We start from the raw sequence: 22327 nt of genomic DNA, 5'->3' as shown, positions 1-22327 counted from the left end.
CACATCATCCTGATGTTATGGAGTATATTTCTTTAAGAGCGGGTTTTCCCAAGGATGTCGGCAGCAAAAGAAGATAGTCATCCAGTATCACACCCACCTGGATCTGTTGGTTCATTGTGTCGAGGCTGCTGAAAGGTCCGGCAGAATTACAGCAGAAGAGATGGATACTATTCTAGCCATGGGAAGTTACTCTGTGAGCAAGTAAGTACAGGCAGTCTCATTTGAGTGGTTGCATCTGGACTGGTTAGGGTCGAGAAGGTTATTCTGGTGTAGGTAGAGTTTGCTAGAGAAAGGGCATTCAAGTGTTTTGAAAATAAATGGTAGGAGAGAGACAGGTTGTGTGTACTTCTTTGAAAGAAGGTTCACTTTCTCTATGTAATAGTATGGGAAACAAGCAGTTGTCAAAGAGGTATTGATGAGCTGGGCGAGAAGTGGAGGGAGGGCAGGAGCACCATTCTGGAGAAGGTGAGGGGGGACAGGGTGGAGTAGGTGGTGGGAAGTGTCCCGGGATATTAACCTAAAGGAAGTTAGAGTGTGGTAGAAAATAACCAAATTCTATCACTTCAACTAACTAAGAGAGCATGAGGAATCGAGGAGTCCGGAGCAAGTATGACATAAGACTTTATTGTTGAACAAGCATCAACAAGACCGAATAGTTTGCAAAGCACTGCCGATCATAAGATCCCGGCCTTTTTATTCTCACACACCAAGCTATTCCCCATATGGTTGCATACAAGTTCTCATTTTATGGTAAGGCCGGTCATCCATGCATTCATTTGTGATATATTGTCCACATCTGCAGCTTGTCTAAACTTTAAGTTGACGTCAGTACGCCTTGACCCCAGACTCTCTTGCGCCGTGTCGAGTCTCTCCTATGAATTCAGAGATGATTTAGCTGCTTTCCACTATTAATGTATCTTTATGATATGTAGGCCTGATAATACTCATAGTTTGCCATAAAAAAGAATGGTTCATTTCTTTCATATATATTCTCCCTTTTGGGACTGCCAAAGTCCCAACAAAAAGAAAGCAGTTATACTTCCTTTTTACTTAAACTATCACACGTTCCCTTCCTTATTAAGTGATCCATAAGACAATGTGCCAGGCCTTTAGACCAGAATAGCACTACATTTGGTTATCAGAAAAAACCTTTAAACTTGATCAGGTCTTTCAACCTGCAAAATTCTCAGGAATTTCAACCTGTTTTTTAGGTACTATTTACTACATTATTCTAGCATTTTGATCCCTGCAATCCGTTCATATGAAATCATAAAACCTGTCAAATAATAACAACCCAATGTTCCACATTCATTTACATTTAGGGCATTTAGCTTTTATCCAAAGCGACTTACAATAAGTGCATTTGTTACAATAAGTACATTTGTCATAAGAAGTGAAACAATATATCGCTGTCGGTACAGTAAAGATGTTCATAGAACCAAGTGAAAGTATTACAATCGCTAGGCTAACCCATTCCCTGTGTAAAGCAATGATAGCAGCTACTGTAGATGCTACACAATTAAGTACCTTGAATAAGTGCAATGTACGTCCTGGCAAAGTGCCAGGACGTACAACATTCAATGGTGGCTGTGCATTGGTTTCTATGCAGAGTCGAGGTGAGCTCTGAACAGGTGAGTTTTGAGTCTTTTGTGGAAGCTGCTGAGCGACTCTGCGATCCTGACATCGGTAGGGAGCTCGTTCCACCACTGAGGTCTCTAAACAGAAAAGTTGTGACTTCGCTGATCGACCTTTGCTTGCTCTTAGCGATGGCGGTACCAGATGTCCAGCTGAGGTAGTTGAGCGGAGGGATCGAGCTGGGGTGTGTGGCTTTACTAATGCTTGGAGGTAGGCAGGGGCAGTTCCATCGACTGCCTTGTATGCCAGTACCATCATCTTGAATCTGATGCGAGCTATTACAGGGAGCCAGTGGAGGTCTCGGAAGAGGGGGGTTACATGTGAGAACTTTGGTAGGTTGAACACGAGGCGCGCTGCCACATTCTGGATGCGCTGCAAGGGTTTAATCGCAGAGGCAGGGAGTCCAGCCAGGAGCGAGTTGCAGTAGCCGAGGCGGGAGATGACCAGTGATTGGACTAGAAGCTGAGCTGCTTCCCTTGTGAGGAAGGGCCGGATCCTGCGGATGTTGTAAAGTGCAAATCTGCAGGATCGGGCCACTACAGTGATGTTTGCGGTGCAGCATAACAGATTGTCCAACACTACACCAAGGTTTTTGGCAGTTGGAGAAGGAGATACAGTGATGTTCTCAACAGTGACCAGTAAGTCCATGTGTGGGCAATCTTTCCCTGGTATTAGGAGGAGCTCAGTCTTGTTGAGGTTAAGCCTCAGGTGATGGGCAGTTGTCCAGGTGCTGACTTCTGCCAGACATTCAGATATGCGTGTTGCAATCAGGGCTTTGTCAGGTGAGGGAAAGGAGAGAAATAGCTGAGTGTCGTCAGCATAGCAGTGATAGGAAAAGCCATGGGATGTAATTACAGAGCCCAGAGATCTGGTGTAGAGGGAGAACAGAAGAGGCCCCAGTACAGAGCCTTGAGGGACACCTGTATCAAGCGTGCAAGATTTGGACAAGGAGCCATTCCATGTTACCTGATAAGTGCGATTCATCAGGTAGGATTTGAACCAGGAAAGGGCAGATTCAGCTATGCCAAGTTCGGCGAGAATGGCGAGGAGGATCTGGTGGTTCACAGTGTCAAATGCTGCAGACAGGTCAAGGAGAATGAGAACCGATGAGAGGGACGAGGCTCTGGCCGCACGGAGGGACTCAGTCACCGCGAGGAGAGCCGTCTCAGTGGAGTGTACTTTTTTGAAGCATGACTGGTGAGGGTCAAGCAGGTTGTTAGATGAGAGATAGGAGGACAGTTGGTTAGCGACGGCACGTTCCAATGTTTTAGAGAGGAATGAAAGAAGAGAAACCGGTCTGTAATTCTGGATGTCAGTGGTATCAAGGGTTGGTTTTTTGAGGAGAGGCTTTATTCTGGCAGTCTTGAAAGACAATGGAACAATGCCAGAAGTGAGGGAGGAGTTAATAAGTGCGGTGAGAAATGGCAGGATGTCGTTTGACACAGCCTGGAGGAGGGAGGAAGGGATAGTGTCAAGGGGGCAGGTGGTGGCATGGTTAGATGTTATAATTCTGTTAACCTCGTCTGAGGTGAGAGGGATGAATTGGGTAAAGACAGAGGTGGGGGTGGGGGTGGGGGAGGGAGGATGGTGGCAGTGATAAAAGAGGAGCTAATGTCCTTTACTTTCTGGGTAAAGTAGGTAACAAAGTCATCAGCAGTGAGGCAGGAAGGAGGAGGAGGGGAGGGAGGGTTGAGGAGAGAAGAGAACAAGGAAAACAGTTTCCTGGGGTTTGAGGCGGAGGAGTTAACTTTGGTCCGGTAGAAGGCAGATTTGGCTGTTGACACAGGGGAGGTGAAATCTGAGAGAAGAAAGAGATAGTGAGATAGATCATTAGGACAGTCTGATCTCTTCCACATTCAGCGTGCAATTATATCACATGCGTACCTAAAATTCCCACATGTAGTCATCATATCATAATATTTTCAGCATGCATTGAAAATTGACATTTCAGAAATATGTGACATAATAATATACTCAAAGAATTGATTTTTCAGAAATTTGTGACATAATAATATACTTAAAAATCATAGCTTTTCTTCAAACATACATAGAGTAAATGATTCCTGTGATCTTCATGTATCAGACTAACGTGTGCATGTGGGGGGTTTTGGACATTGGTGTAGTCGTGACTCCTGTTCGCCGTCATCAGGCCCTGGAGCCCAATGTTCATCCCTTTCTCGTCAAGGGCGCGGCTCACATGGAGAGGTCACCAGTTTGACCTAAGACCTCCTCTTGGTGTCTGATTATCACAGTCTGCTCTCCTCTCCAGTTTCATTCAGATCTATTTCCCCATAGAGCTTCCACTCCCAATCTTTCGACTCATCTATGCTAGTTACCATGAGGGCCATTTCCTTAGAGAGCCTGGATGCTATCACAGATCTGACTATTGGAATACAACAGCAGAAAATCAATCCTATCACTGTAAATACTATCAAGAGCACTATACCTATTTTGGCTACCAACATTCCCCACATACCAGACCTTTTTTCCAGCCATTCAAACATACCAACTATTTTCTTTTGCTTGTTCGAGCAATTGATCTGTTGTTCTAATGTGTCCATAGGGGCCAGGGTTATACTGTTTTAGTGCTCTTGCTGTTGAGTGGCGATCAATACTTTCAAAGTTCTTACTAACCTCAGGAATGATTGCCTGCTCTACAAGAGTCTCTTCAAGAAACATGGGTGTTGATGTTAAGATTTCAGCGGTGATAGTTTTGGACGTGAATGTCGATATTGTGATCTCATTTATCATAATTTCGGAATTGACCATTAATATTGCAGTTACACAAAAGTGTTTCTAAGTTATTCTCTTTTGGTGTCATTGTTGTGGTCATCACTACTTCTTCTAGTATTATTGTTGTCTATTTTATCTTACTCTGAACAGTAGCTGCTGTACCATTTTTTGCTAGTGTGTTTATTGGCTCTGTCATGATTGTTGTTTCTTCTCTAATGGGAGTTACATTAGTGATTGCTAGTATTGTTGTTTCTTCTCTAATATAAGTTACATTAGTGATTGCTAGTATTGTTGTTTCTTCTCTAATATAAGTTACATTAGTTATTGAAGGTTGTGCTAAATTCCTGACATCAGAAGTTTCATTAATCTTACCTGCATCTAGAGTCGAATTTAATCTATTAGCGGTTACAATTGAATCTTTCCCAATATCTCTAACTGGAGCTTGATCTACTTTATCGGTGGCTGTGGTTGTATTTAATTTGGCATTATCTGAAGTTTTTCCTGACTTACTTTGGTCAAATTCAACAACCTTACCCGGTTGATTTTTGGACTTCTGCTTCTAGTGTAAAGTTGAATGTTCTTTCTGACACTATTTTAAGAAGTCGATATCCTTTCATTTGTAATTTGTACTCACTGTTGTAGTCCCATGGTTTTTGTGATTTTACTGTCAAACACCATTTCATTGGTTTTGGCTGAATATACACTTTACACTGACTTTTCCTCCAAGCTAGTTCATACTTATCGTTATGTGCATAAAGTTAATGCACATAACGATTGGTTACCTGACATAACAGTAAACATAATTTGTTCATTAACTCGGTTTTGCGGTGGTATCTGAGCATATACTCTCTTCCTTTTTAACCAGTCCTGAATGTGTCGGGGCTGGATTGTCCTGTGTTTCTCTTACGCTTCCTTCAGTACTAGCCCCTGATTCCTGGCTGTTCCAGGTCTGTGTTGCCTCCGTAGTTTCATCCTTCCTCGGGATCTGTCCTTGAGCCAGCGGAATCTGGCCCAACCAGTGTAGAGGATCAGGAGCAGGCTCGCCATTTTCAGCATCATCATGTGGCTGTGGCTCCTGGCTCGGCTGGGTCTGGTCCTGTGGTAGTTGGTCAGCCCCGGGCGTGTCTGCATCTGGCTCCTCCTCATGCTCTTCCCTTGTCCTGGGTTGAGCGGCTTTTGTGCAGTGGTTGAGGTGATACCACGTGGAACTTCATTATTGTAAACCTTGACCCAAATTTGTGTTGGAGAACTCGCCTATCTGGGCCGGAGATCGAACGTGCGAACCAACCCTTTTTTATACAGCCTATCAACAACAATGTATGGGCAGCGGTGAAGGCCTTCACTATTTAATGATACATCCTGGTCCAAAAAATGCCAAAATGCCAAAAAACACATCAAAATTGTATTTAGAAGATTCCTACATTACTACAAAAGTTTTTTAAGTGCCATATGTTTGTAACGGGGGGGGGGGGGGGGCTATAGGCTTCAGTGCCTAGGGGCCCTTGGGCTTCTAATCCATAGAGCATATTGTCTCATGTTACTTTATTGTTTCGGTCAGTGTTACAAGGCGAACAGCAAGCACTTGGACCCATTCTATGAGGCGCAGGAGAACCACAACCTGATCGGAGTAGCCAACATATTCCTGGAGTGCCTTTACCACGATGTCAAGCTGCAGTATGCAGTACCCATCATCAGCCAGCAGGGGGAGGTATGAGCATTCGCTAACCTAACAATATGCAGTACCCATCATCAGCCAGCAGGGGGATGTATGAGCATTCACTAACCTAACCGTATGCATTACCCATCATCAGCCAGCAGGGGGAAGTATGAGCATTCACTAACCTAACCTTATGCAGTACCAATCATCAGACATCAGGGGGAGGTATGAGCATTCAATAACCTAACAGATTTAAATGCTCCACAGCGGCTCCTGCACAGTAAGTTCCCCTGCAGTTTCACAATCTGTTGACTCCACCTTTGCCAAGAACGTAAATTCTACTGCAGTTTGGAAGCCCTACTGCGTGAACCAATGATTAAGAAAAAAGACTGCAAGACAGCAGATACATTTGATAAATAAAGGAAGAAACATAAATATTCTAAACATACTTATTAAACACCTTCTTTGTAGATGATGACATCAGTAGGCTATTTAATACAGACCTATCTCCACAGTCAATGGTGTGTTGCAGTGAGCTATTCTCCGACCCCACCTGCAGGTGGCGGGCAGACTGCATGTGGAGCTGTTGCGCGTGTGCGGCCCGCTGCCCGAGCGCCTTGCGTGGGGCGACGACTCCTCAGAGAATTCAAGCGAGAGCGGCTGTTACGAGGTGATGGACGGCCACGGGGAGGTGGTCCTGATGGCCAGGAGGCTGACCTGCAGGGTAAAGAGCAACTTTGGATGTTCTAGCCTAGTGGGTTCCAGCCCAGGGTCCTGGGACATCCCTCTATGTCTACGGTCCACCTGTAGGCCTGGAGCAACATGCCCTAACCCCTACCTTCTGCTTAATGCCATGGATTTAATATGCAATGCAATAAACTGCTACATTGAATACTGGGAGAATGCTAAATTAAATATGGGCTTATGATTCCAATGTTGAGGTCAATTGAGTGTTGGGCTGTCTGTCACAGAACGGTGACATTAAATTTCCACGGTTTACTCAACATCAGAACTCACTTGGATAGTCAGGTCTTACACAGGGTTGCTTAGAAACAGGCGCTGACCCTCCTATGCCAGTTAACCTCTTCATGAAGACCCAGTCACGTGTTAACATCCAGAACCCTGCTCCCCTCTCCCTGCACCCCCCTCCACTCTGCAGGTCCACATCAAGAAGGCCTCGGGGCTGCCCCTCAACCTGTCCAACTTCGTCTTCTGCCAGTACACGTTCTGGGACCAGACCGAGCCCACAGTGGCTCCTCCCATGGTCAGCCCGGACGCCCCCACACACTCCCCCGAGGCCCAGTTCACTGTCCGCTTCGACCACTGCAAGGTGAGCCAGAGGACTGTCCCCATAGGAGACACAAGGCAAAGGGAGCCCTTTTTACATTTAAAAGCATAACTGAGTATGGTAACGGCCAAAATAAAGCCAGGAGGACATCAACAAACTGACTTTAGTACAGATACTAAACCGAGGCCCCTGAACAGTTGTAGTACCCAGTGTCACACCAGAGGCGCTGCCGTTGTGTGTTTTAAATGGTTACTTGTACACAGTTTGCCAGTGTTTAGTGATATTACGGCTCAATATCCAAATGGAACCTCTCTATCTCCTCTCTGTGCAGGACCACGTGGTACACGTGACAGATGACTTCCTGGAGTTCATCTCAGAAGGGGCGCTGGCCATCGAGGTGTGGGGTCATCGCTGCGCCGGGACGGGGCCATCGCCGTGGCAGCTGGATGCGCTCCAGGCCAAGAGTCGCACGCTCCGGGACAGGTATGGTGAACGCACACAAGCACGGCCTGCTGATGCGCCTCAGCCATCAGAGCGGTGACCTGGGTGCTGTACTGCTAGGTGGAGTGAGGTGTCCCGCCGGATTGAGCTGTGGGCCTCCATCCAGGAGCTAAACGAGCAGGGGGAGTACTCGCATGTGGAGTTGGTGCCAGGGAAGGATGTCAGCACCGGGGGAGTCTTTCAGCTGCGGCAGGTCTGGGAAATAACTCAAGTGTTGCCCTTTTTCCAAGTCCTGGCCCTAGTACCGCGATGCCGTCTAATTGCATTTACATGAAAATGGAACCCCCAATATGTGTAGGGTTCGAGAGGGGACATTGTACCAGTGTGTGTGGTCAGTGTAAACTCGTGGACCATGCCTGGAAAAAGTTTAAAATAAGACAAAATAAGAGAGGTATATTTGGCAGTGTAAAAACGCTTTATGTGTGTGTCTGCAGGCTGTGTTCGTCTTCATGTATGCATGTGAGTAGATAAAAGATAATTCTGTGTGTTATGGTGCACAGGGTCACTCTCGGAGGCTCCAGGTGTGTGTGAAGCCGGTTCAACACTCGGGTACCTTACCTCTGCTGGTGGAGGCTGTGCTGTCCGTCGCTATTGGCTGCGTGTCTGTCCGCTCCACAAAGCTCCAGAGACCCCTGGATAGCTATCAGGTCAGTATGAAGTAGTGGCACAAAGTGGGAACAAATGAAGGGAACCCACTGAAATCTGCATTGTTCTGTCAGTGTGGGAAAACATTTGACTTGCATTTCCACAGGACTAGCTCAGTGTGATCAGCCTGGGTCTCACGAGCGCCCCATAGATGGTTTTACTGATGGCGCTGAAGGAAGGGTCAATAATGACTCATCAGTTACTCTGCAGTGTGTGTGTGCTCTCAGCATGGACCTACGTATTCAGGACAGAGGAGATGTTCACAAAGCTATTTCCCCGGTTCTCCTTTACATGACTGAATGTGTTCTCTCTTGCCAGACAGAGGTGGTGGACGATATGGATAGTTATCGGGTATCAACTCAGTCTACTAACACCTCGTGCTGCAATGTTGGATCAAATTTAGGCATGATGGGTGGCCTGCTGTACTCATGTGACCCCAGACAATGGCATGACTTGGTGTGTGGGGGGTGACATGCCTGGATGGTCTCTCGCGTTTTTATCAACCACACATGCCCCCACTCAAAACATTCATTCGGTAATCCCAATGTACCCCCCAGTCTGCCGGGAGCCTGTCCCCCCCCCCCCCCCCCCCCCCGCCCTCCAGGCTGCACTCACTTACCAACAGTGCTGCCTGCTTGTGGCCATTGACGGGCTCCAAGTGCAATATGTCCGCCCTCGATCCCATTGCCGTTGCATGGCTCCTGCATGATGTTGTTTAGCATGGTGGATGCCCAGTGGGTACCAGTGCCTGAGATGGTTTTGAGCTGTATGTCTGTGGAGTATGTATACTGAATGGAGTATATATTGTACCATTCAGGTAGGATTGTGGGTGGCTTTGATCGCTTTGAGAACATTTCTGTGTGCTGTGTCTCTATCAGCATGTGTGTGTTTGTGTGTGTGTGTGTGTGTGTGTGTGTGTGTGTGTGTGTGTCTGTTAGTTTATTATAATCCTTCTACAATATTTTTCAGAAAAATTATAGATGCTTCAATATCAAAAAAAATACAGGTTACACTTTAAAATAAGAGTACAACAATTACTCATTAATTAACACTAAATCCTAACAATTCAACACCACTACCTTAGTTAACATTAACACCGTTAGTAAATGATTACTAGACCTAGATTAATTAACTGTTAGTTAATGCGTCTCCCTGCATTAAAGGTACAGTTGGTAGAGCATCCTCTAGTGCAGGGGTGTCCAAACTACGGCCCGCGTGCCAACTGCGGCCCGCGGCCCACTTTTGATTGGCCCGCAGCAGATTAAAAAAAAAAAGAAGTTTTTCTTTAATAATTTTTTTTTTTTTTTTTGCTTGACTTTATTGCATTTCTTAGTAAACTCACTAGATGGAGCTATTGTTCGAACAAGTCAGGTGACTCCCCATTACAAGAGCAATCAAAGAAAAAATTTCCCGCCCGTAAGAAAAGATGGCAGAACCAAAGAAACGGAAGATCGAAAGTGAGTGCAGAAAATTTCAGCCACGGTGGGAAAATGAATACTTTTTCACAGAAGTCAAGGGGAAGTGTGTCTGTTTAATTTGTAAGGAAAGTGTTGCCGTGATGAAGGATTACAATGTAAGAAGACACTATGAAACTAAACATCAGTGCAGCTACATGTCCTATACTGGTGCCGAGCGACAAATTAAAGTGAAACAGATGGCAGCAAGCCTGCAAACTCAGCAACAGTTTTTTAGTCGGGCCAACAAAACACAAGAAAGTGCCACAATGGCTAGCTATGAGGTAGCAAAACTGATTGCACAACATGGGAAACCTTTCTCCGATGGTGAATTTGTAAAGCAGTGTCTCACAAAAGTTGCTGAAATAATGTGCCCTGAGAAAATGCAGGAATTTAACAATGTTAGCATGTCCAGGAACACAGTTGTGCGGAGAATTGAAGACTTATCAGCAAACGTAAGACACCAAGTGTTGGAAAAAGCCTGTGCTTTGGATTTTTATTCAATTGCATGTGACGAGAGCACAGATGCCACCGACACCGCTCAGCTATTGATATTTTTGAGGGGAGTTGACGACAACTTCTGCACTACAGAGGAGCTGCTTGATCTGAGGAGTTTAAAGGGCACAACAACAGGAACTGACATGTTTGAAGCTGTGTCAGATGCAATTGAGAAGGCCGGACTTAAATGGGACAAGATGTGTGGAGTAACAACTGATGGGGCTCTGGCTATGACAGGCGAGCATAAAGGAATGGCCTCTTTGGTGTGCGCAAAGGTCCAAGAGTGTGGAGGCGCCGCTGTTAAAATGCACTGTATCGTCCACCAGGAAGCCCTCTGTGCCAAGACAGTCCAGCTTGGCGATGTGATTAACACGGTTGTGAAAACCATCAACATTATTAGAGCACGAGGGCTCTACCACAGAGAATTCCAAGCTTTCCTGTCTGATGTAGATGCTGAATACGGGGACCTACTCTACCATTCGGAAGTGCGCTGGCTTAGTCGCGACGCCGTGCTGAAGCGGTTTTATTCACTGAGGTCGGAAATCGACCAGTTTTTGAAAGAGAAGGACCGACCTCTTCCTGAGCTGAATGACCCTCTTTGGTTGGCAGACCTGGCTTTTTTAGTCGATGTTACAGCCCATCTCAACACACTGAACAAGAGCCTACAAGGAAAAGACCAACTTGTGCCACAACTGTATGCGCACATGAAATCATTCTGTGTCAAGCTCCGTCTCTTTGAGACACAACTACGTAACTTCAATGTTGCGCATTTCCCCACGCTGTCAGAAATCAATGCTGCTTTTCCAGAGGCAAATAATTATGCTAAAAATGATAAATACGTGTCTGTGATCGCAACTCTCATGACAGAGTTCAGTCGGCGTTTCGAAGATTTTTGTAACATTGAAAAAGAAATAAAGCTGTTCTCGACTCCCTTCCTGATGGCTGCAGAAGACGTGCAAGAGACTCTGCAGATGGAACTGATCGAAATGCAGTGTGATGACCATCTGAAGAATCAGCACCAGCTTCTCTCCCTAACTGACTTCTACCGGAGCTTGGAAAAGGCCAAGTTTCCTATGATGACGCGCCACGCAAAAAGATTGATGAGCCTGTTCGGCTCAACATATATATGTGAGCAAACATTTTCTCTTTTAACCCTGAACAAAAGCAGATTGAGAAGCAAAATGACAGACAGCCATCTCTGTGATGTCCTTCGCATCTCAACCACCAAACTTACGCCGGACCTGCCAGCCATCCTTCAGTCCAAAGCGCAGCATCACTGCTCCCACTGAGTGTAACGCTGTTCCCACTATAGGCGAGTTAAAAATATATTACACAGCATTCATATGTTAATACAGTATGAGACAAAAACACATGAATGGTACATGTCTACATGTAATATTTATTTTATTTCTTTGCACTTCATTTGAATTTGTATAGTAATACTTACATGTTACATTTGCTTTTACTTAACAAGTATAGAAAACCATAAGACTGTTGAGTTCACTTTTTGAATGTGAAGAAGTTGTATATTTTCTGCCTTTAATGCTTTCTTTTCTAAAACAATGTACCTATGTAAATACTGTTGAAAGAGAATTATTTATTTCTTCTCTTTTCAGGGTGTTACAGAGACAGACAGAAAAGCCCTGATTTAACTGGTTAAAAATAATAAATGCGTCATCGATAAAAAAAGATATAAATGCATCAAGTTATTGTGGTTTCATATGGTTAAAAATGTGTTATTTTTGCCAAGTGGCCCAGCCCTCCGTAGATTTTTCTGTATGTGGCCCTCAGTGAAAAAAGTTTGGACACCCCTGCTCTAGTGGAATGATCCTGGCAGCAATGGTATGAATGAGTGTATAATCCCATGAGAATCATTGTGTTTTCCTTGGTTTGAGCCCTTCATATTGACATGGGGAGTGGCTCCTCTGAAATGTGATGCGTGCACTGCCATTCAGTTTGTAATTATTTTATTGATCTTTTTTTTTTTAAATGAGTGAGTGCAATCTGCAACCTTAGCACTAGTGGCCTCCTCAACGTTCAGCTGATGTTAATGGTTTATTATTGCACCCTTATTGTAAAGCTGTGTGTTTCCTAAAGACCTCTGTCTCTACCTCAACACGTTATCAAGACCATCAGTGGGACTTCAGGAATATTCACTGTGTATTCCCTGGGCTTGTGTCTCTTATAAGCTGTTGGCAGTGTCCTCCAACCGCCTCACACCGCTGCCTGTCTTATACCAGGAGGAAGACCTAAACTGCGTACGGGAGCGCTGGTCCGAAGCCCTGATCAAACGAAGGGAGTATCTCGACGAACAGATCAAGAGAATAATCAACAAGCCCGGTGAGTTCTGCAGCTTGAAGCGAAATACTTCAGAATCTTCTCAACTGTCTTTTCATCTCTAGTTTAATGATGATCAATGATTTGACCTCGCCTCATGTGACCTTACCATACCTCACCTGACCTTAGCTTACCACACCCTCACTCACCATACCTCACCTGACCTTACATTATCTTACCATACCTTAACTAACCATACCTCACCTGACCTTAGCTTACCATACCCTAACTCACCATACCTCACCTGAACTCACCTTATCTTACCATACCTTAACTCACCATACCTCACCTCACCTCACCTTATCTTACCATACTTTTACTATACCATACCTTACCTTAACGTACATCACCGTCCCTGAGCCTGCCACCATGTGCTTGTAGAGAAGTCTGAGGAGGACATGGAGCGCGAGGCGCGGCTAGTGGAGCAGTGGGTGGGGCTGACGGAGGAGAGAAATGCTGTGCTGGTCCCTGCCCCAGGGGGAGGCATTCCTGGGGCGCCAGCACACTGGTAACACACATAAACTCACAGCACACTTGTAACACACACACTCTCATAGCACATTGGTAACAATACAAGCTCACAGCACACTGGTAACACACACACACTCACAGCACACTGGTAACACACACACACTCACAGCACACTGGTAACACACACACAGCACACTGGTAACACATGAACACTCACAGCATACACAAACACACACACTCACAGCACATTGGTAACACACACATACACGGCACACTGGTTACAAACACACACACACACTCACAGCACACTGGTAACACACACACATACTCACATTACACTGGAAACACACACACACTCACTCATAGCACACTGGAAAAACACACACTCACAGCACAATGGTAACACACACAAACACTCACAGCACACTGGTAACACACATACACTCACAGTACACTGCTAAATACATGGTATTAGATACATTAGTGGCTGTCAGAGCCCTGTAATAAGCCCCTCCAATCAGTATTGAATGAATAAAATGATTGGACAGCCAGTCTATCTACCTAGCTACCTGTCTATCTACCACCTACCTATCTATCTACCTACCTACCTGTCTACCTACCTGGTAACACACACACACTTACAGCACACTGGTAACAAACACACACTCACAGCACACTGGTAACACACACACACTGTTTTTATTCACCAGTTTCCATGCCTTTGTGTTAACTTCAGGACGCCACCAGCTGTAATGGAAGCTCACATCCCAGTCCTCTTCCTGGACTTGAATGGTGAGGGTGCACTAAATGGTCAAACATAGTATGATATTTAGTTATTGATGTTACGCTGTTAGTAAAAGAAACATCTTTTTTTTCTCCCCAGCAGATAATCTGACACTGAATGAACAGTTAACAGGGCCACACGCTGCAGGTGTGAACTCTATCCTACCCAAGGAGCATGGAAGCCAATTCTTCTATCTGCCGATCATCAGGCACAGTGATGAGGAGGTGAGGGATGCCCCATTGTGGACATACTGGGAACACCATCTAAATATTATTTTTTTCTGCTGGATGAGATGGTCAAAAATTATATCAGGATATGTTTTTTATATTGATCAATGTCAGTAATTATCACAATATGTATTTAATAATAACAATAATAATAATGCTCAATTTACAGTTTTAGGACAGAAACATAAAGAAAACCTGGTTAATTATGGTTTATAATAAACAATTATTTATAAACAGACGATTTGATCATTGAGTAAATAAAATGTAATAATATCCTATTGCTAGATATTGATTTATTGTCCAGTCGTAGTGAAGTGAAATGACAATAATGAAAAAAAATGGAATATTAGATACATGATATGACATACATCTACCTAGCTGTCTACCTACCTACCTACCTACCCACCTACTTACCTACCTACCTACCTACCTACCTACCTACCTACCTACCTACCTGGCTACCTTCACTCATTGCACTCATTGTGTATGACCAGAGTCTTCCACCAGCTAGGGACAGCTATTGCTAAAGCTAGCCAGCTGGTCATTTGTTTTAGGGGAGCGGCGGGAGGGAAGCCTGGAGGGAGGGATGGGACTTTTTCCATGTCATCCTTTAAAAAACTAGCTGCAAAATGGCTGTCCCTAACCTCATCTCATCTCATCTTCAATCCGCTTATCCGGGGTCAGGTCGCGGGGGCAGCAGCTCTAGCCCCACACTTCCCTTTCCCAGGCCACATTAACCAGCTTTGACGGGGGGGATCCCAAAGCGTTCCCAGGCCAGTGTTGAGATATAATCTCTCCACCTATTCCTTGGTCTTCCCTGGGGTCTCAATTAAATCCTTCCCAAGCATAGAAGCAGCGGTTATAATCCGAGTTCCTCACGACTGGCTGAGCTTCTCACCCTATCCCTAAGGGAGACGCCAGCCACCCTCCTGAGAAATATATAACGGCCCCTTGTACCCGCAATCTCGTTCTTTCGGTCATCACCCATTCTTCATGACCATTTTTGAGGGTAGGAACGAACATCGACCGTTGGATCGAGAGCTTTGCCTTCCGGCTCAGCTCTCTTTTTGTCACAATGATGCATTAAAGTGAGTACAATACCACCCCCGCTGCTCAGATTCTCCGGCCAATCTCACACTCCATCGTTCCCTCACTCGCGAACAAGACCCTGAAGTACCTGAACTCCTTCACTTGGGCTAAGGACAGTCCCTAACCTTGAGTTAATAATGAAGTACCTTTCTTTGAACACACAGGCTCATGTATTATTATTACATCAGACCCTGCGTTGATCAGAGCTGAACCCGTATCTTGACCCTCCTCAGGTGTCTGTGGCATGCTCATGGGACTCCTCCATCCACGACTCAGTGCACCTCAACCGCATCACGTCGCCCAACGAGCGCATCTACCTGATCGCCAAGGTAACGCTGCAGCTCAGCCACCCCGCCTCCATGGAACTGGTAGTCCGCAAGAGGATCGCTGTCAACATCTACAACAAGCAGGTGGGTGCACAGAGGTCCACACCCCAGAGGGGGTTCACTATGGTTCTGGATTTAGTTTTATCATCTGTACCATTTGGTCCTACTGGGGGGTCATAAATATTTAGTTCAAATGTATTCCACCAAAAATCATTTCTCCAAAGTCCTGCTTTCAGAATTTGAAGTTCAGAATAGTAGTTCATGATTTATTTACATATTATTTATCTGTCATTTTTTTTTATTTATTCCCAATTTTGGTTGTGATGATGTATGATTTAACCGTTCCATCAATTGACAAGTGCATTACGAATGGCAGGGTGTGCACTTATTTTCCATAAACATGCCCGAATAAATGGGAGTAGGCTTAGCTTAATTAGATTTCCGTCACTAATTTAGAAATGCTCACTCGCATCGTCCAGTGGGTGGGGCAAAGCGGGCGCATACTGTTCCCACCTGCAGGCTTAAGGAAAGAGTCAAACCAAACCAGTCTTTTTGGTGACTCTCTGATTGTATTGATGTTGTTGGCATTACAATGCACGTACATTGCCTCTTCTTGGATATCCTTGACGCGCGCTTGTAAGCCCGACCTGCTCCCTGACATATTTGACCTGTCTATCATTTTGCACTCTGCCAACCATTGGTATGTCGGGAATGTTGCCAGCTTTTGCTTTAAAATGATAGTCGTGGGAGAAAGATGGGGAGGGAGGTGGCATGGTGCTATTGCAGCGCAGCATTCTATCAAGCTTGCTTTATTTAACGGGGCCGACAACGAAAACATGCCGGTTCACTTTGTTTCAATATTGAGGGTTTTTTGCAACCCCAACTTTATCTTTGGAGGTGCAAGAAACCTTGTGCCCCCCCAGAGATGGCGCCAGTGTATATACATATCGGTTTGTTCCACAGAGCTTCACTCAGAGCCTGAAGAGGAGGATGTCCTTGAAGAGCACGCTCTACTCCTGCGGACTCACCTACGAGATCGTCTCCAACGTCCCAAAGGTTCTTCTACAGCTCTTCATCAAAGATCTCATGACCTGTATCCCAGTGCGCGGTTTTATTGGAGGACTTCCTGTGTTTTTCAGGCCTCAGAGGAGCACGAGGAGCGGGAGACGCTGGCCCTCATGGCGGCCCGCGGCGAGACGGAAGAGCTGCACGGCGGGGAGACCTACATGGAGAAATACACACGGGGGGTGCTGGAGGTGGAGGCCATTCTAGGCCTGGAGAGGCTGCGGCAGGTACGGACCCACTGCCGCAGTTACAGAACATCACAGCTTCTGTTGAAGGAGAACTTGAGGATGTTTCAACCGTGACCCTGTAATTAATATGTGTCTTATGGACTTATGCGGTTCGTCTTTTTGAAACTGGTCCAGTGCTGAGTGATGACGCTGCTGCTGTTGAGCAGATCTTCAATGTAGTCCTTTGGAGAGATACACCCCTGTCCTCTCAAAGGAGCTGTTCACCACTGACATTAACATTATGGACAGGATCCCTACAGAGAAATACAACTTTTTTCATCACGTTTTGATTGATCCAGTGTGTTGGTTATTGTGTCCAACCAAGTCTCGCTACTGTCATTGCAATTTCATCTCTCCTTCACCCAAATCTTCTGGATTACGCTGGATACACTTTCTCTAGTCTAACACAAAAGATTCTGCTCTCTCCAGCTCTCACTCACAATTCCAGCGGGACTTGAGAGAGACAGTAACACACCGACCGGATAAAGTCAATGTATCAACTACTCACATACTAAATATCTTTGGTCATTTAAAAAGGTAACTTCATATGCATTTCAAAGTCAGCTAAGAAACTCAGGATTGTTGGTCAGAATCCCCGCTAAGTTATTTTTGTGTAGTTAAATGCTGTAGCTTCATCGAGATGCCCCGTCGCCTTAATGTGAGTCTCTGATCACTGGTCACTGGCTGCCCTGCAAGTGGACTGCAGTGGATCTCTGCTTGACTTCATGGCCAGGAGGGAAGATTGGCTTCTTCCATTCAATCGGTTTGAAGGAAAAGAGGGAAATCCATAAAATGAAATAAGTTTGCAATGGATTCATATAACAACATTTTCCGATGCTTATTGTTTACCTTGATAACCCTTAAGAACATAATTAGCTTTTAGAATTAATAATTATAAGTATATGACGGTCCCTCACTTTAATGCTAAAGCATGAGATAAACCTAAGCATGGTCTGATGGTCTGACAACAGAAGCCTGATCATGTGCTTTGTGTGCAGGTGGTTAAAGTTAAGGAGGCCTGATCTTGTGCTGTGTGTGCAGGCTGTTACAGTGAAGGAGGCGCTGTCTGCGAAGGCCAAGGGGAGAGTCCTCAAGAGGAGCCTCAGCTCCCCCAATGTACAGCATGTAAGCAACAGCCAGCTGCACCTTCTTTATGCACGCATTACCCAATGTTTTCCATAGGTGGCTGTAGTAGGACTAATAATAATAATGATAATAATTAATGACAATAAACTGTACTTTACAGTTGACATAGTAAAAAACTAAGAAGACTACGAAGAATTAAATACATGAAAATAGTAAACATATATATATATTTGCTATATAAGTATATTTAGCAGTGCTGATTTTTGTCTCTCTAGTCTTCCTGTAGTAGAACATACCTCCCTGGCTGTGAGGATGATGACTGTAAGGTAGGTCCCACTCATACCATTGTAGACTTTTGTTAAATTAAATGACAATTCCAATTTGATTCCAGTTTGTTTACAATCTGTAAATCAGCTTAGTTCTGGTCTCATATGATGTGGTGACCTTTGTTACTGGTGATATATTTAACCTTGCTCTGAGACTACTGTATACACCATAATATTCTGCTCCTTCTGAAACTACTGTACATAACCTAATATGTTCTGCTCTCTCTGAGACTACTGTATACACCCTAATATGTTCTGCTCTCTCTCAGACTACTCTATACAACCTAATGTGTTCTGCTCTCTCTGAGACTACAGTATACAACCTAATATGTTGTATGTTGTATACTGCTCCAGGACCACTGTGATTCTACCTTTGACGGCTCCAGCTGTAACCTCCAGGACGTGTCCCTTTGTAGCACCCCCATCAAGAACAAGGAGACCCATGGTGACCTGCATTAGTTAACAGTTCACATGTATAATACTACACTAGCATTGGTGTGTTATGATGAGACTAACGCTACACATTCTCAACCTGGTTCCAGAGAACCCAGCGCCGTTCAGCTCCAGCCCGTTCAAGGCACTCTCTCCACAGCCCCCCAAGTTCCTCAAGGCCTTGCTGACGGTCAGAGAGGAGAACAAAGCTAAGAAGGTTCTGGAGGCACGGCCGCTGCTGGGACAAGAGGTAACAAGGACATCACCCCTCACTCCACATGGAGGAGTTCATCCTCACACTGTTGATCCATGGCTTTCCTTCAGTTTCTGCCTCATCCTCATCTTCCTTCATTGCTCTCTATATCCATTCATGTTTTTAAATGTTATCACATTTTCTGTGTCAAACTGCATTGTTCTATTTATTTTCATAATTTTAATTTCAATTTACTTTGAAAAAATCTGGTGTCAACCTTGAACATGCCTTTTGAATTTGAATAATAACTGCTTCACTGCTGTATGAGCAATAATAACCCTGGACTGTGTGATGGGGTCGACAGTGTTGATGCTACACTAGGCTGGATCAGCATAAATCACAGCTGCATGACTCGACCAGGAATAGAAATAACAACTAGTTAGACAACCATGATCACTTTAGCTATATAACAAAAACATAACCATGCTTTGATTACTAAATCGAATAAATTAAATCAAAGATAATTTTATCATCAGTCAGGGGATCAATGTTTTTGGCTTTTCCTAGACATACCTTTTTTGTTATTCATTGACATGCCTGCCACTAACTATATCACAATGTCCCACCCTGCTCCATGCATGCTGTGTGTGTATGGCTGTGTGTGGGAATTGTGTGTGCTGTTCTCATCTGCAGAGCATGAGCTCATGTTTGACCAACCCTGCACTGCACGCCCCTCCCTGTCCCTGGCAGCGGCCCCGGGCCGGCAGTGAGGGCCACTGCTCGCCTGCAGCCCCGTCCTCCACCCCCACATCCACCTCCACCACCAAAAGACAGCTCAGTCTCTCACTGCCACGCCCCGCTGTAAGTGGCCCTCACTGCCAACGCTGTCAGTCAAACACAGGTTCATGGAGCCAAGGGCAGTTCACAAATCTAGGGGATTATGGTGGGTATGCATTCTTTAAAGGTCCCATGGCATGCCACCATGTGTTGTGTGATTAGCCGCTACAAGCCGTTTTGGAAATCTGCCTCTTATGACATCACAGGTGGGCGTGTCCACCTAGACATGTGACGGATAGATGAGCAACGTTTGCTACAGTCCACTGTGTAGCCTGGTAGACTGATCTATCCAGCACACATCTAGGTGGACACGCCCACCAGTGATGTCATAAGGGGCAGATTTCGAAAAATGGCTTGTACCGGCTAATCACACCACAACTTGTGGCATGCCATGGGACCTTTAATACATCCATGTACAACATCAATGCATCCAAAACAAAACTGCAACACAACTGCACACGTCATGTAATCAGATAGCATAGAGTACTCCACCAATCAGAAATGTTCAGTACTTTAGGAAAATACTGTCCCCTGGCAGGGGAACTGATTCAGTTCTATTGTTCTCAGAACTGAATTTAGACCCTGGTTCCTGTGTTAGAAATGTTCCTCCAAATGTTCCTAGTTCCTGGGTTAAGCAGTGGAATCACGACTGTAGTCTTACACAGTGCTCCTAAACTACTGAAGAATCTCTCACGGACTGTGGATAGATACACACTCAATGCTGATAATTCCCTTTGGGCTGACACCACCACTGCCTTTACAACAACAGCTCATGTGTGTACAATTGAGTGGCATTGAGCGGAAACAAATTGGGGTTTTTGAAAGAGATATATATATTGAATTTATTATTATTATTATAATTATTATTATTATTATTATTATTATTATAACATTTTAGAAAAGTATTTTGTAATTGGAAGGCTATCAGTCTTTTGAGAAAGTTGGTATCCAAAACAAAACTAGCAATACTGCTGCAAACCATCCTGTTGTCAAGGGCATCCTATATTCACGTCCCGCAGTACACGTAAACATTGGCTTGTAGCACCGACCGCTATCTAAATGAATGGTACCTATAACAGATTCCAATAGTAATAGGTCTATAATTGTAATTCACCATGGCTGCAGTAAGAACACTGTGTTGAAAAACGTCAATAGGCTGTAACCTGCCATGTCCTACAACGTTGGTTGTAATATGCAACCTCACTACTACTTGCTGGTCAATTCTAGACATTGGACCTTTTAAGATTTTAAGAATCACTATTTTGCTGAAAATGACAATGAAACATCTCATGATATGAGAGAAAAGATGTTTTTACACTGCCAAATATCCCTGTCTTATGAACGCATGGTCGCGCGTTTACACTGCCTGAGGTAAATCGCCGGCTTGAGCTAGCACCCCAATTTACCCTCCAGGACCCTATACACATTGGCGGTTTCATTCTGATGTAAATGTGATTAGACGGCTCCGCGGTTCCAGGGGCGGGACTTGGGTAGAGGTGTTGCTGCGTAGACAGTGAAAATGCAGCAATATCAACATGAGTAGTTTTAACTGGAGAGACAGTTAAATCTGCAAGCTGCTGATCATGTGAGAGAAGGTGATGCAGTCGCATTAAACGAAGACGGGGAAAGATGTTGCGAACTATGTGAAAGACGTTTTTTATCCTCTGGAGTGGTCAGCAAAATAAAGAATATGTTGGCGTATTTGCACTTGGAAATAGTTAATCCCGTTTTTATCCTACACTCAGATGTACCCTCATTCTTGCACGAGAGTCTCTTGAATCATAAAAAAATAAAAACATTAGTTGTATGCAAATTATTCTAAAGAGGTCTACTCTCTGCGCAGCCCCGCCTTCTCCAGTGAACCAAGACAGACCGCTCCTTTGGGAGAAATTAACCATTACTTTGTATATTAACTATGAGTATTATCAGGCCTATATATCATATAGGTACATTAATAGTGGAAAGCAGCAAAATCACCTCTGAATTCATAGGAGAGCCTCACACGGTGCCAGAGAGTCTGGGGCCAAGGCGTACTGACGTCCGCCTAATGTTTAGATTAACTGCGGATGATGACCACATACTTAAAGGAATGTATGGCTGACCGTCCTTACCATAAAAGGAGACCTTATGTGCATACGGAGGGTGGTCATACCATATGGAAAACAGCTCGTTTGTGAGAATAAAGAGACCGGGATCTTATTACCCGGCAGTGTCTTTGCAAACCTCACTCGGCTTTGTTGTTGCTTGTTCACGAGTAGCAATAAAGTCTCCTGTCATACTTGATCCGGACTCCTCGATTCCTCATGCTCTCTTAGTTAGTTGAAGTGATAGAATCCGGTTATTTTCTACCACACTCCGTGACGACCGGGGATTTTAACCCCTCGGTTTTACACAGGCAAGTCACTGAAATAGCCGGGCGTGCCAAGCCGAACCGGCTTGGCACTAAAGAGACATAGACAAGAGATATGGCATGCTGCACTATTCATTATGTTTGTTTAGTAAGTTCATTTTGTCCA

The 22327-nt window shown here is 44.7% G+C and overlaps 1 protein-coding gene across 4 annotated transcripts in view; it reads left to right on the top strand.

Moving 5' to 3' along the window:
* Positions 1–22327, top strand: part of kif13a (kinesin family member 13A) — a 105816-nt gene that overhangs the window by 79279 nt on the left and 4210 nt on the right. The window contains exons 20-37 of one of the 4 annotated variants that reach the window (XM_079755679.1): positions 5927–6076; positions 6585–6749; positions 7185–7355; positions 7645–7796; positions 7875–8007; positions 8315–8461; positions 12652–12751; positions 13130–13256; positions 13956–14011; positions 14103–14227; positions 15553–15729; positions 16609–16701; positions 16785–16937; positions 17979–18062; positions 18299–18349; positions 18704–18794; positions 18892–19031; positions 19668–19835. In XM_079755679.1, coding sequence (XP_079611805.1) covers positions 5927–6076; positions 6585–6749; positions 7185–7355; positions 7645–7796; positions 7875–8007; positions 8315–8461; positions 12652–12751; positions 13130–13256; positions 13956–14011; positions 14103–14227; positions 15553–15729; positions 16609–16701; positions 16785–16937; positions 17979–18062; positions 18299–18349; positions 18704–18794; positions 18892–19031; positions 19668–19835 — 2283 coding nt within the window. Of the gene's footprint in view, positions 1–5926; positions 6077–6584; positions 6750–7184; positions 7356–7644; positions 7797–7874; positions 8008–8314; positions 8462–12600; positions 12752–13129; positions 13257–13955; positions 14012–14102; positions 14228–15552; positions 15730–16608; positions 16702–16784; positions 16938–17978; positions 18063–18298; positions 18350–18703; positions 18795–18891; positions 19032–19667; positions 19836–22327 lie in introns of all 4 variants that reach the window. The other 3 variants (XM_079755678.1, XM_079755680.1, XM_079755677.1) reach the window with 3 other exon arrangements.

Source organism: Pollachius pollachius, assembly GCF_949987615.1.
Source record: "Pollachius pollachius genome assembly, chromosome: 1".
Lineage (NCBI taxonomy): Eukaryota > Metazoa > Chordata > Actinopteri > Gadiformes > Gadidae > Pollachius > Pollachius pollachius.
The sequence above is the reverse complement of the archived record's forward strand: the minus strand, read 5'-3'. Positions and strand labels throughout refer to the sequence as shown.